The sequence below is a fragment of the Periplaneta americana genome, chromosome 14 (genome assembly GCF_040183065.1).
Source record: "Periplaneta americana isolate PAMFEO1 chromosome 14, P.americana_PAMFEO1_priV1, whole genome shotgun sequence".
Classification (NCBI taxonomy): domain Eukaryota; kingdom Metazoa; phylum Arthropoda; class Insecta; order Blattodea; family Blattidae; genus Periplaneta; species Periplaneta americana.
In genome coordinates, this window is record NC_091130.1 from 108,429,405 (window position 1) to 108,444,142 (window position 14,738).

At 37.1% G+C, this 14,738-nt stretch overlaps 1 protein-coding gene across 1 annotated transcript in view; it reads left to right on the plus strand.

Moving 5' to 3' along the window:
• Positions 1 to 6,037: 6,037 nt before the first annotated feature.
• LOC138713643 (uncharacterized) overlaps positions 6,038 to 14,738 on the plus strand; it is a 63,859-nt gene continuing 55,158 nt past the window's right edge. Inside the window, exons 1-2 of the mRNA XM_069845898.1 lie at positions 6,038 to 6,091; positions 7,820 to 8,052. Of these exons, the coding sequence (XP_069701999.1) occupies positions 6,075 to 6,091; positions 7,820 to 8,052 (250 nt within the window). The 5' untranslated portion in view covers positions 6,038 to 6,074. The remainder of the gene's footprint in view (positions 6,092 to 7,819; positions 8,053 to 14,738) is intronic.

Genomic DNA, 14,738 nt, shown 5'->3' on the forward strand with positions numbered 1-14,738 from the left:
AGCCCCCCTTCGAAAGCCGCCCCTGGAGCCTATCGCACTTAACCACACTTAAATGTCATCAACCTGGGCCGGGATCGAAGCCACAACCTCGCTGAGACGTATATGAGGGGATAATATATGTAGTGCTCGGGAAAAGTGGCACAAGTCAAAAATGTTAATTTTACAGGAGAAGGAAAAACACTGTCTTCACACAGATTTATGTCGATTTGATTTCCTTCTATATGAATTATTGTAATGGAAGAAATACTAACCCAAGCGAGCAGATGTTTCGTAAATTGTCAAAAAATTATTAAAAATGTTTGTGGAAACTGACTTATACCACTTTTCCCAAGCACTGCAGATATTAAAATGTATTTGAAGGGAGGTGGAATATGATGGTAAGGACTGGATTAATCTTGTTCAGAATAGGGATCGATGACGGGCTTATGTGAGGGCGGCAATGAACCTACGAGTTCTCTATAAGGCATTTGTAAGTAAATAAGTGGTCACCTTGTCCAGCAGGAAAGAATCTGCCTCATCAGCCACTCTCCAGAGCCTTTGGAGAATACTCGTGAGACCTGCGCCGATACAGTCCTGTTTTTACATGCATCTGCCAGTGAAAGGTTGTTAACGAGTATTTTTGCCGGCACTGCAGTACAGTCAAATGAGACAATGTAAAATACCATCGCTACTTGATAAAATATAAAAGCAGAACGCATTTTAGTAATTTGAAGAATTTTCTCAACAATGAATTGACTGTGTTAATTAATGTAAGAACGAAATACATTTGTTCGATGCCCCGGAACAATTTTTCCCTCGAAATTATTCAAATAAACTTTACAGGGCGTTATACCTGAAAGCTTGATTTACATAATACACGTCACTGTTCATTAACAGAAAACCACAATTTAAGTCACACAGAGTTAGTGTGCACTCAATGTTGGTTGCTTGACGGTTGTCAGCCCACTTTGAGGTTTGTGGATATAGGGGGAAAAATTGGATCTGTGTCTGGTAGAGTTCCCGGGTAGCTCAGTTGGTAGAGCTTGATTTGCAATCAGTAGGTCTAGTTGGTTTTTCTTGTTCAACTTTGGTGTAGGCCTGTGCTTGATGAGATAAGCGGAAAAATAAAATGTTTGTGTATATCCGCACGATGCGACGATACATAACATATTATTTCTACTTTCACTTGAAGAGACAGTGATGATTGACCTTTTAACAAAGTCGGCCAAAACATTTACAACCGCACGCGTTTTATTATAATACTCCTTTCATTGTTTTTGACAAGGCTATGGCTACTACACCCACATCAAATCTGCTCTAAACAAAACAGCATTACTCAGTGGTGTATTTCTAAACAAAAAATTGTTCTGGCTCTGGAATTTCGGTAGTAGGCCCTACCAGTAATAGTTTTCGTTGTTGGGTCTACGGAATAGTCCTCATTATGAAATTGTTTAAGTGTGAATAACATATAACTTTTTATAAATACAAAATTTGACGATAATAATGTATGAAAATCAGAAAAGTGCCCTGTCGCCGCCCGGTCTAAGAAAATAGTACCCTCGCGCCGTCTTTATACTGTGGCCAGGCCTGAAATACACCCATGTGGCATTACATTACCTCCGGATCTGAGACGTATGTTACTACATGGGAACTTCTCAAGATTGGCAATGTTGTTTTAGTTTAGTTCGTGTGCTTGTGCTGATACCATGTTTTTTTTCTCCAGTGAGTAATTAATGACTCTTTAATACAAACTGTCAACTATGCACTGGTGGGAAGGGGATACAAGGCAGTCGAAACTTCACTGCAAAAATAAGTCCAGGTAAGACATAACCTATGTTTGTTGTTATGCCTCTAAAGCAGATTATTGTAAGTAGGCCTAACTAGTATTTAAATAATCGCATAAAACGAAATTTTCTTAAACTTGAGATATTCATTAAAAGCAGGAGGCGCGATGTCGCACAGTGCGACAATTATTTTGCGCTAGTGTGTAGTGCGTACCGAAAATCGAAACTAGAATTCTTGAGATACCGGTATAACATCACTCAGTTAATTCAAGGAACGTCGACCTGGGTAGCTCAGGCGCATGAGTACTGGCCGTCTGTTCCCTAGATTTTTTTTTTATTTGGTTATTTAACGACGCTGTATCAACTACGAGGTTATTTAGCGTCGATGGCATTGGTGATCGCGAGATGGTATTTGGCGAGAAGATGCTGAGGATTCGCCATAGATTACCTGACATTTGCCTTACGGTTGTGAAAACCTCGGAAAAAACCGAACCAGGTAATCAGCCCAAACGGGAATCGAACTCGCGCCCGAACGCAACTCCGGATCGTAGGCAAGCGCCTTAGTCGACAGAGCTGCGCCGCACAGTGGTCTAGAATGCAAATTTAGCGGGACAAACTAATAACTTTTCAGCTACCTAACAGATTTTTATGAAATTTTACACAGTAGTTACAAGTAGCACATATGTTTTGTATACAAGCTCTCGTTACGCTGGTATAAGGGGAACTACCCCTTATAGGGGGGGGCGCAATTAGTCAAAATTAGTAACTTTTCTCCTATCTGACAGATTTTTATGAAATTTTACAAAACAGTTACAAGTAGCATAAACATTTTGTATACAAGCTCTGATTACGTTGGTGGAAGGGGAACTACCCCTTATAGGGGGCGCAAGTAGACAAAATTAGTAACTTTTCTCCTATTTAACAGGTCTTTATGAAATTTTATACAGTAGTTACAGGTAGCGTATATGCCTTGTATACAAGCTCTCGTTACGTTGGTATAAGGGGAACTACCCCTTATAGGGGGCGCAAGTAGACAAAATTAGTAACTTTTCTCCTATTTAACAGGTCTTTATGAAATTTTATACAGTAGTTACAGGTAGCATATATGCCTTGTATACAAGCTCTCGTTACGTTGGTATAAGGGGAACTACCCCTTATAGGGGGCGCAATTAGACAAAATTAGTAACTTTTCTCCTATTTAACAGGTTTTTATGAAATTTTATACAGTAGTTACAGGTAGCATATACAAGCTCTCGTTACGTTGGTATAAAGGAAACTACCCCTTATAGGGGGCGCAATTAGACAAAATTAGTAACTTTTATCCTATTTGACAGATTTTAATGAAATTTTACAACGCAGTTACAAGTAGCATATATGTTTTGTATACTAACTCTGATTACGTTGGTATCTGACAGATTTTTATGAAATTTTACAAAACAGTTACAAGTAGCATATACGTTTTGTATAAAAGCTCTGATTACGTTGGTGGAAGGGGAACTACCCCTTATAGGGGGCGCAATTAGACAAAATTAATAACTTTTCTCCTATCTAATAAATTTGTATGAAATTTTACACAATATTTACAGGTATCATTTATATTTTGTATACAAGTTCTTATTACGTTGGTCTAAGTGGAACTACCCCTTATAAGAGGGCGAAATTTGACAAAATTCGTAATTTTTCTTCTGTCTTAACAGATTTTTATAAAACTTTATACAGTAGTTACAGGTAGTAACCTTGTTTTGTATACAAGCTCTAATTCTCTGGATTGTCTTTGTTTCGACCTTATGCTTGCTGTAATGGAAAAGCTTTCTTGGGCAGCCACAACTTTTTTCAGGGGTAAGTTTTCTATAAATTTTCATTGGTATCACGATGAGAACTTAATTCAATAAGTAGCTCACTAAGCCAATGTCCATTTCGTTAAAAAAACGCATATTCTTTATCCTCTTGCTCTCCAACGATAAATTATCTTATGGGGAAAAATGTAACATTTTAGGTACTATTGCACCTTTTGGGCACTCGGGAAGCTTATTTGACACATAATTAACAAGCTGTCATCTTGAATTCCCTGAATTGTACTTCGAAAGCAGATTCGGTTCACAGATATTTAAATAATTGCAACTGAAAAAAATTTCACTACTGCACCTCGAAAGAACAGTGCTCATAATGTATTACTTCCGCAAATCTGTGTACCTTAAGACTTGATTTAAAATAGAGATAAATACTGGAGGAAGTAAAAAAAAAAAATCATTTTGGGACCGAACAAAGGGAGTTTTTTTTTTCTCTACCTTAGCAAAATCTGCACTCAGTGGTTGTATTTATATTTTGTCCCGTGTCCATTCATGCTAATTTGACATGCTATAATAACATTAAATGTGACAAAGACAAACAGTGTTACATACCTAAAGAACTACTTGACATGTTGATACCAAATATGAATGAAATCGACCACTTACAACAGAGTTGCAGCACAAAGAAAACGGGAGTCTCGCGGCACTTGCTGAGCAAGAATTCTGGGTGGCGAAGTGTGGCATGTTACCGGCTCCGTATCTCTCTCTGCAGCCACTTCCGCTGATCAAGATTATCGATTCAGTGTTACCCAGTTATATAGAAAAAATAATTTAAGGGTTTTATTTAATTTTTTTTACATGTATTTTTTCTACATTTGTCCTCCTAAATATGGATTTTGGACCACTGTGCGCCGGAGGCTTTCCCAAGATCTCGGGTTCGATCCCGGTTCAGGTCGATGGCATTTAAATGTGTTTGAATGCGACAGCTCATGTCAGTAGATTTACTGGCATGTGAAAGATCTCCTGCGAGACTAAATTCCGACGCACCGGCGACGCCCAAATCACCTAAAATGTTGAAAGCGTCGTTAAATAACGGAAAATTAAAAATGGGTGTTGAATATCTTAACATACCATTAAAGGAGGATAACATCCTTTTTTCTTCTCTATTTTCCATTTTCTTGTAGACACTAATCATGAGGTGATTTAACAAAACAACCATAGCAATGAAATCACTTGCCTGGGTTTTGCTCTAAACAGAAAAGAAGTTTTGTAAAGAGTATAAGTGAATGATGCCCAGATGCCAGCACTGCACACTGTGATCACTTACTGGAATTTAACCCGAAGAAACATCCTTTTGGGCTATCACAACATGCACTTATCTCATTTTTTTTAATAATGTCAGTTACCTGCTTTTTGTTCTAAGCCCCTCAATTGATTTTCCATACTGAAGGCTTGTGTTCAGATTATCTTGGATCTATGTGCAATTTTTTTTGGTAAACCTTGATGTAAACAGCCACCGACGTGGCTCAGTCGGTTAAGGCGCTTGCCTGCCGGTCTGAAGTTGCGTTCGGGCGCGGGTTCGATCCCCGCTTGGGCTGATTACCTGGTTGGGTTTTTTCGAGGTTTTCCCCAACCGTAATGTGAATGCAAGGTAATCTATGGCGAATCCTCGGCCTCATCTCGCCAAATATCATCTCGCTATCACCAATCTCATCGACGCTAAATAACCTAGTAGTTGATACAGCGTCGTTAAATAACCAACTAAAATAAAAATAAATTGATGTAAACAGCGCCTGTTTACATCAAGGTTCTTGTATATTCGCATGGTCGCATGTGCAAACCCAAATATTTACGCTCACCACCTGTTTTAGGATTCGATTACAATTTTAAAATATTTCGCAACTTAACATTTTCTACAGTAATCCTCGTTCGATTACACGCACTATAGCGGATCCATTTCTATTCCAATCACTCTTAGGACTCTCAACTTGGGACTATGCGAACATAGTATTTTGGCATGTTTGCGGGCAGCGGGTAAAGGAGAGGGAGTACAGCAACAATCCTCCTTCAATCGCATCCCTTGCCAGAATCCCCTGCGCGTACGCATTCTTCTCAAACGCTGTTGGCATGTACAGTACTGTATTCCCTCTCTACAATCTCCTCACCCGTATTCACGTGTTTGAATTTTACACTTTCTAGGGTTCGGTTGGCAGACATGGCTCCTAGCTTGCGAGAAGTAAGAAAAATACTCGCTTTCATATTTTCTTCAGTGTATTGGAATACACGTACTGATATTGCTTCGTGGCCGATTACACTAATAAAACTATACTTAGTTATGTAATGGTATATGTTTAAAATATACTAGCAAGTCTACATCTACATCTAGTCAGGCGAATCATATATTTTCTTTTCAAATATAGCAAGTTTGGACAAAATAATTCTCATAGCTAATTCAAGATGTCAGTGTCACAAACTGACAAAAAATAATCAAGTCACATGGAGCTTAGCGTGGTCTGTGTTGATGTTCAATTCTTTCTGGTAAATAGTAGTGTTTACATTGTTATAGTTTTACGTGCAATGAATTAAATGACTTCGGTTAAAGTCTATGTTGGTGTTGTTTGATGCTATATGGTTAATAGATTGTGGATGATAGTTTTACGTGTAATCAATTAATGAAGAATTCGGTTCAAGAATTGAAGAAAACAAATTTCGGTAATTGAAGTAGGCTATGGAAGAAAAGTTGTAAATTAAAAGTAGAGGAAGAGGTTGATTCAGACGAGCAAATGCAATGGTAGAGATATTAATAGGAAATTCAATCCTAATTTTTATAGCAAATACGAATGGCTCTGTGGTTGTGAAATTACAGACAGATTGTACTGTTTTCCTTGTTGATGTTCGCGAGTGAGAAAGATGGCACATGGGCAAATAATGGTTGTAGCGATGTCGGGCACCTGAAAAAGAAAATTACGAAAGGCGAAATGTCTAAAGTGCACAAAAATGCTCAGCTAGAATTGAGTGTTTTAGGTAAATATGACATAGGGCAACAATTGGACACTGCGTTTTGAAGAAATATTCAACATCAAAATTAAAAAATAAAAAAGTAGATACATATTGTCAAAAATTATCGATTGTATAAAGTTTTGTGGCGCTTTCGAACTGGCTCTTAGAGGACATGATTAGTCGGAGGGATCAATTAATCCTGAAATTTTTTTCGGGAACTAGTAGACTTTACTTCAGAATTGGATTCTGCTTTAAAAGAACACTTAAAAACTCTGCAGTATCCAAAGGTACATCGAAAGAAATTAAAAATGACTTACTGCAATGCATGTTTGGAGTCTGCCAAGATGAAATAAAGGCCGAAATCCAAAGTTCTGATTATGTTTCGGTAATTGCTCACGAAACTACAGATGTTTAATAAACATACAATATATATAAAACACAGTTGTATGAACACAACTGTGTTTTATATATATTGTATGTTTATTATCTAACCCATGAACACTGTTTAATTGACCTTACATGTGTGAGTTAAATACAGATGTTTAATCATTGTGTGAAATGGTGATCATGTTTCGATACGTACTCTCAAGTGGCAAACCTGTAGAAAGATTATGGTCTTTTTTAAATCCCTCGGGACAGAACGCACCAATTTTGTCCGCATGTGTGAAGCAAATATTGGAGGTTGTTGTTTCTGATAAGAATAAACTAGTTGTACAAAGTTATGATCGAGCTAACTTCTTGAGTGGTTCTCTGTGTGGAGTTCAAACTACATATAGGAAAGTAGGATTATCATTTTGCTTGTTATGTGCACAGTTATGCATTCAAACTCAATATAGACTTTTTTTTCTATAGATAGCATTTATGTTTAAGGAAGTAATTTGGTTTATTTATTATTTTTATTTTATTAGTTATTCTGATCATATCCCACCCAGGCTCTATCCAGAATAAGGATGTAAGAACATTTTTTGCTGACTTAGATAAAATTCCAGTTTTCTTTTCCAATTCGCCCCAAAGAGTCGAAATTTTGATAATTTTGTATAAAGAATAATACAAGTGTGCACACCCAATGTGAAAGCTCACGAGCCACCAATGTGTAAAAGGAAAATCAAATTGATAGTCGTTCTGTAGTTAGTGTTGAGATGTTTATTTGTGGCTGTTGCCATTCTCTTTGACAAATATAATGTATGATGTAGGCCTATTTAAAGAGCTATGATATGTGATTTGTACATATTAGTGTTAAATTTGTGACGTTATTTATGTTTATAGTGAACATTTTCCATACTTCAAGACAGCTCCAAATGGTTGGAAGAACTCTGTAAGACATAACTTGAGTTTGAATAAATGTTTTGAGAAGATAGAGAAACCAGCTGGTAATGGAAGTCAACGTAAAGGCTGTTTATGGGCAACGAATCCAGCAAAAATTGCCAAAATGGTTGAGGAGGTTCAAAAGTGGTCAAAGAAAGACCCAATGGCGATAAGGAAGGCTATGATATGTCCAGGTAAATTTTAATTTGTTTACCATTGAGTTTCATCATGAATCACTGGTTGGCTCGTAGTATAGACCTGTATGGGGGTTCTTCTGTAATTAACTTTCAGTTCTCATTATCATTCTTTGTTGCTTGTTTTAAAACATAATGACTCTTAGAAAAACAGATGTTAGTTTACTTCTCTTCCTCCCCCCCCCCCCCTTTTAAGGCTTCCTAGTTTAATTCATTAATTTGTTTATGCTTCTACTGTCTTCGTGCTACGAGTTGGCGCGGGGAGTAGATAGGCGGGACGGGGGAACTTTACGCTACACTCTGACCTGAAAACTTTGTCCACTTACTTGGCTGGAACGGAGTCAGACGTAAAGGATTCCGCATCTTCGGTGTTGTCGCTATGACTATCATTATCACATTTTTTTTAAATTTCTGGAGTATGATCTGTCCATGATAATCGTCTGTTTATGTTCCAGCCGTGTATATTAATTCGAATCTCTCAACAAAGCCATTAGCCCCACCACCCCCATCCTGATGAACAACAATGAGTGTTCTGGACACATTTACGGTAGTCAAAACTCCCGTAACATTTTTATCATGCCAGAACTTGGGAAACGTTAAATTGGTAGGCATATCTATCCGCATTTCGTCCGGATACAAAATCGGTTTTTCCACTTTCCTAAGCTTTCTTATTTGCTGTAGATATCTTCATGTATTCTAATTTACAGTGTTTTCCTCAATTTTTTTTTTTTTTGTTGCACACTTCTTCCACCTGAAATCCTTTTACTTCAGTATTCGTCTTAATGTTGTCTTTAATTTCAAATCAATTTTCTCTTGTAAAAGGGTAGACGTTTGTTGCAGCTTGGTACTATTTTTTACTTGTTATTTAACGACACTGTAATAACTACTAGCTTCTTCAGTGTCGATTGAATTGATGATGGCGAGATGGTATTTGGCGAAATGAAACCAAGGATTCGCCATAGATCATCTGACATTCGCCTTCCGCTTGGGAAAACCTCGGAAAAAGCCCAACCAGGTAATCAGCGCAAACGGGAATCGAACTCACTCCCGAGCACAACTGCAGATCAGCAGGCAAACGCGCTACCTCCTGAGCTACGCCGGTGGCCCTCTTTCTTTTTCAAATAAAAGTTCTCAATTATATCTTTTTTGTCAATCTCCCGTCGAAGTCATCTACATTTGCGTTTCAGTACTCTGGACGTTTACATTTTTTTTTCTCCCTCAGGTGTCGACAACGCACCTCCTTCTGTGCAGTCTTTCATTTCATTCCTTATATGGTATATTGTTCTTGTGGATAGATTAGAGTACTTTTCTACCTTTGCTGTAGGTTTTGTAAGAGGAATGCAAAGGCACTGTTGTTCTTCTTCGCTATAGATTGTCAATCCTTGTTTCCTCTTTGTCGACATATTTACAATAACATTAATTCTATTAACTATATTATTATCAACACTATTAACACGAAAAGCAAAGGATAACTAAAGCAATACAAGATTTGTGGTATACTGAAAACAATTGTCTTGTTGAAACTAATAAAACACTACAGTAAAAATCCCACAATTATTTTCACAAAGTCGCAAAGACTCATAGACACGTGCAGTAGATGTTTGTGAAACAGGAATATTGCAGTGAACAGCGCGGTGCGCATGCACGACTGTTTCCCCTCCGCCCCGTCTAAGTACTTCAGTCGCCTTCTCCTGGCGTGACAACAGTAGTTCTCACTTTTGAAGTTATGAATTATACAGGGTGTTTCATAATTCCTATTACAAACTTCTAGGGGTTGTAGAGGGGACTAAGTACCGTAAACTGGGGTTACTTTGAACATTTTTTCAGAAAATCATATTTAGGTTTTTACATGCTGCACTTTGTTATAGATGAAGGCAAATTATTATAAAATCATTCTCATACCAAATTTACCTCCTAAATACGATTTTCTGAAAAAATGTTCAAAGTTTCCTCTGTGTTCAAAGTAACCCCAGTTTATGGTAGATAAAGTTTTGATTAGGAATCCATGTCCAGAAATGTATCGTTTCGATGCAAAAAAAAAGATCGATTCAATTTAAAATTTCCCCTTCACGGTACAAACAAAATGGGCTGAGGGCGACTTCTGCAGTCCCCTGATATCGTGTGTCTTCTGTTTACAATCAGTTCTATGGAGTTGGCTTTCACATCAATTGTGATTCAGTCATTGAGCAGTACAGGAGGAGACAGCAGTCCCCTGATATCATGTGTTTTCTGTTTACAATCAGTTATACTGAGTCGGCTTTCACATCAGTTGAGATTCAGTCATTGAGCAGTACAGGATGTTGAATACATGTTTGAAGAGTACACTGAGATGTTGACAATTTACGGCGAAGCTTGATATAATGCTCTAGCTGCACGACATTTATCACGAACGTTTTCCGCATTGCCTCACTCCATCACATACCATTTTTGTCAGAAAACAACAAAGGCTGCGAGAAACAGGTACCTTCAAAGCTGACTGTGGTGCTTCATGGACATGCCACACTCTCGACTTTGAAGAAGAAGTCCATCACGTAGGAGAGAACCTGTCGACGAGTACGCTAAACATTGCTGATGCCATGACTGTACCTCATACGAGTGTCTGGCATATTTTGCATGACCAGCAACTCCACTCTTACCACCGACAAAAAGTTCATGCAATGGGCCTAGCAGATTTTGCACCATGTGCCAGTTTCTGTGCAGTGTGTTGACACTCCCGAATTTCCTCGCTGCATTCTTTTCATGAATGAGGCTCAATTCACCAGGGAGGTTGCTTTTAACTGTCGAAACAGCCACATTTGGGATGAAGAAAATCTTAATGCTACACAGCCATGTGGATTTCAGGAACGATTCGGCATCAATGTATGGTTGGTATCATTGATGGTCATCCGATTGGACCGTACATTCTTCCGTACTGCCTAACCGGTGAAGATTTGCCACTGGTACTACATCAGCAAATGTGGTTCCAAGATGATGGCGCACCTGCGCACTTTTCACTTGCCGTCCGCGAGCATCTCCACCAAACATTCGGGGAAAGGTGGATAGGTCGAGGTAGTTCAACTCCTTGGCCACCACGGTCGCCAGATTTAACTCTCGACTTTTTCCTTTGGGGCCACATGAAGAACCTTGTTTATGAGACTCCTGTAAAGTTGGAGGAATATCTTCTTGCACGAGTTCTGGCGGCAGCAGAAAGTATTCAACACATACAAGGTCTCATGGGGCGTGTGTATTGAAACATGCTTCGCAGGTACACTTTGTGCAATGAACGTCAGGGTCGCCACGTGGAACCACTCTTGTAGTGCTCACTAGCAAGAGCTCATTGTCTCTAGTGAAATGAGAGATGTGAAATCGCTTCAGTCTTCAAACTTATTTTACATCGAAACGATACTTTTCCAGACATGGGTTCCCAATCAAAACTTTATCTACTTAGTCCCCTCTACAACTCCTAGAAGTTTACAATAGGAATTATAAAACACTCTGTATGTTGTAAATGGACTTTTCATTGTAGTGCATAGAAAAATTTAAATGTGCTACATTTGTTGTTTGCTTTATTTTGGAGTACTATCATATTTTATATTATATTATAATGTTTTTTTTTTTTTTTTTTTTTTTTGTAGTATTATAATAAGAAAGCATATATGTGAAAATTAACGTGTCATTGGAAATTCTGCAGAAAATAAATTTCCATGTATCAATATAAGTTAAGTACTTGTTTCAACATCCCCGAAATATACCACGTGAATTTCTTTGGTTTTGCCAGTGGAGTTATGATAATGAATTTCCAAGGATAGCCTCCTCGAAGGGGCAGCACTTACTCATAGCAAGTAGTTGTTTGTAATATTTTTCTTTCTTGTTGAAAAAAATATTGTGATGCCAAAAAAAATTGCTTTCGAAATTTTCACGGGAATACAATAAAAAGGAGTGCCAAAATCACAACAAATATATGAATACAGAAAAATATTATACCATCTAAGAAAATTGAAACGAAACATTATTCTTCAGTGGATCCCATCACATTGTGCTTTGATTGGGAATGAATGTGTAGACTTTTTGGATAATGCCACATCAGTAAATTTAAAAATGCAGTTATATTGTCTGACTCCAAAGCAGCTATTCTATCAATAGTCTCTAAACACACACCTTCATCTCAAACAGCAGAAATAACTAAAATGCTCTCTCAATTAATATCACTCAATAAAAGAATTGTATTCCAATGGATACCATCCCATTGTGGAATCCTGGGAAACGAGAATGCGGATGCTTTAGCAAAGAAGGGCAGCACTGCTACTTACAGACCTGTTACTAAATCTACGTATTACTCTGTGAAAAGATTTATTAAATCTACATACTTAGACTTCAACAAACAAAATTTGATAACACAATCCCAAGGGAAAAAATGGAACTCTCTGCATCAAAATCCACAGTTAATTCCCGATTTACCACGAAAATCGTCTATAGCTGCATTTAGATTGGCAACAGGCCATGATTGTTTGGCCAAACACCTGCATAGAATTGGAATATATCAGTCCCCTAACTGCCCATTGTGCAACTCAAACCAAGAAATGGATTCGGAACACCTCAAAATCTGTGCTTCATTGGCTGGTCATGATAATATCTTTGAAAAATATTGGAGTGCAAGAGGTCAAATGACTTTATTGTCAAATGCCTGGCATTAGAAAACAACAACAACTTTTTGGATAAGAAAGGCATAGAAATCCAACAAAGAAGTTTATCCTACCTTTCTGTAAAACTGCTAATCGGGAGAAAATTTCAGTCAGTGCACATACAGGACTGCAAAAATAATGCTGAAGGCAAGAAGTGGCAAATTCTTATATTTCATCCAGGAATTGTTCTTTAATTATTACGAAAATTTGCAGTTGCAGCAATGTACCAATTATTTACTGGCCGTGATTATCTGGTAGAACATCTACACAGCGAATAGGGATTATAAAGAATGGACACTGTGTTTTGTTTCTCTGTGCGCCAGCGGCTAGTTCCACTTTCAAGCGCTAGAGGTAGTGTAATCGAGCATACGCTAAGATAATAATTGAGAATAGAATTAAGGCACAGGATCCAAACATCGCCTACCTTATTGCATAATCCAGTAACTCTTTGCTTCAAATAAATTCAAGTTAACAGCTTTTCCTTATTTCTCAGTGACAAACTAGTTGTAATAATAATATTTTATATTTCAGATATCATAAATTATATTATAAAATAATATAATACATTATAAAATTAAGTATCGAATTCGTTTAATATTTGTATATAATATAATATAGGTATATGGTTTCACTTCTCGTAAGAGTTTTGTTTTTCCATTTTCAGTGCTATCAAATCATTACATATTTTAATTGTTGTTAGGGTCAACGTCTGAACTCTCATTATAAAGGAACTCTAGAGTCTAGACATTACAGTTAATGACAGATTTATTATTTTATGGATCCAATTTATTTTATTTGAGTACATAATGTACCTAGATGTATTAATTGTATGTGTTATATTTCCGCTGTATCGACTGCTAGCTGGTGTGATGTCAGCGCCAACTCTAGGGAGAAAGCAGAATCTGACGCTCTAGCTGGCTTGAAGGTCATTGAAATCGGTCCGGCTACATCAAAGGTACCGACGCGAAGTGTCCATTCTTTATAATCCCTATTCGCTGATCTACACATGATTGGAATACTTATATAATAATAGAACAATATATAATACAGAATAATACATCAGACTACAGAATATAATTACAACAATAGAAATAGAAATAAAATAATACAATCAATATAAGAAGAGGATACAATAATATTAACAAAATTGAGGACCAAATGAGCAGCGCTTTCTCACTTTTGTGTGTAATGCAATTCAAATGAACCTTTGAACTTACAACATTTAGGAAGATGTAGAACTCTAGAAAAAGAAGATTCTATACATAAAAAATGCTGGATGCAAGAGGACTTATGGCTTCGTTGCCAAATGTCTAGGCATTTGAACAACATTAAAAAAGGATTTTGGACGTTCTGTCTCCATCTTTGTACAGTGATTTTTCCTAAGCAGTTGGTCGGATTTTATTCATGTTCTGTATAGATATGCCAAGTTATCCAGGAATGATGCACATAATGACACAACATATAATATTTATTAATTAATCAAATACTCTGTACATTGGGTTTTCTGTATTTGTTTTGTAATATGCTAGTAAACGTCTGTCATATTACTATATTAACATGTTGATGGCATTAACAGTTTAAAACTCATATATGGTGAAAGGTCATAGTTGAATCTTATTCTCTGCAGAAAACACATTTAGGGTGACGTATGAATTGCGATTCTGAAGAGAATGTTTTTTTTCGTGATTATTTTGTATTGCACAGAATGAACTTACAGATGACATTGTGTAGTATCTTAGGATGCGAGAAATTAATTATTTACAGATTCACATTTTTTAACATTCATATCAGTTTTAAATGGATTTTGCTTCTGCATTGGACTGACACCATACTTCAATCCTTTTGGTATTATATTTGTCTCTTCGTCTCATTATATGGTTTTTTTCAATACTAAACTTGGCTCTGATTGACTGGACGGTGTCCCAAATAAGTTGTTGTTGTTTTCTAATGCCAGGCGCTTGACAATAAAGTAATTTGACCTCTTGCACTCCAATATTTTTCAAAGATATTATCATGACCAGCCAC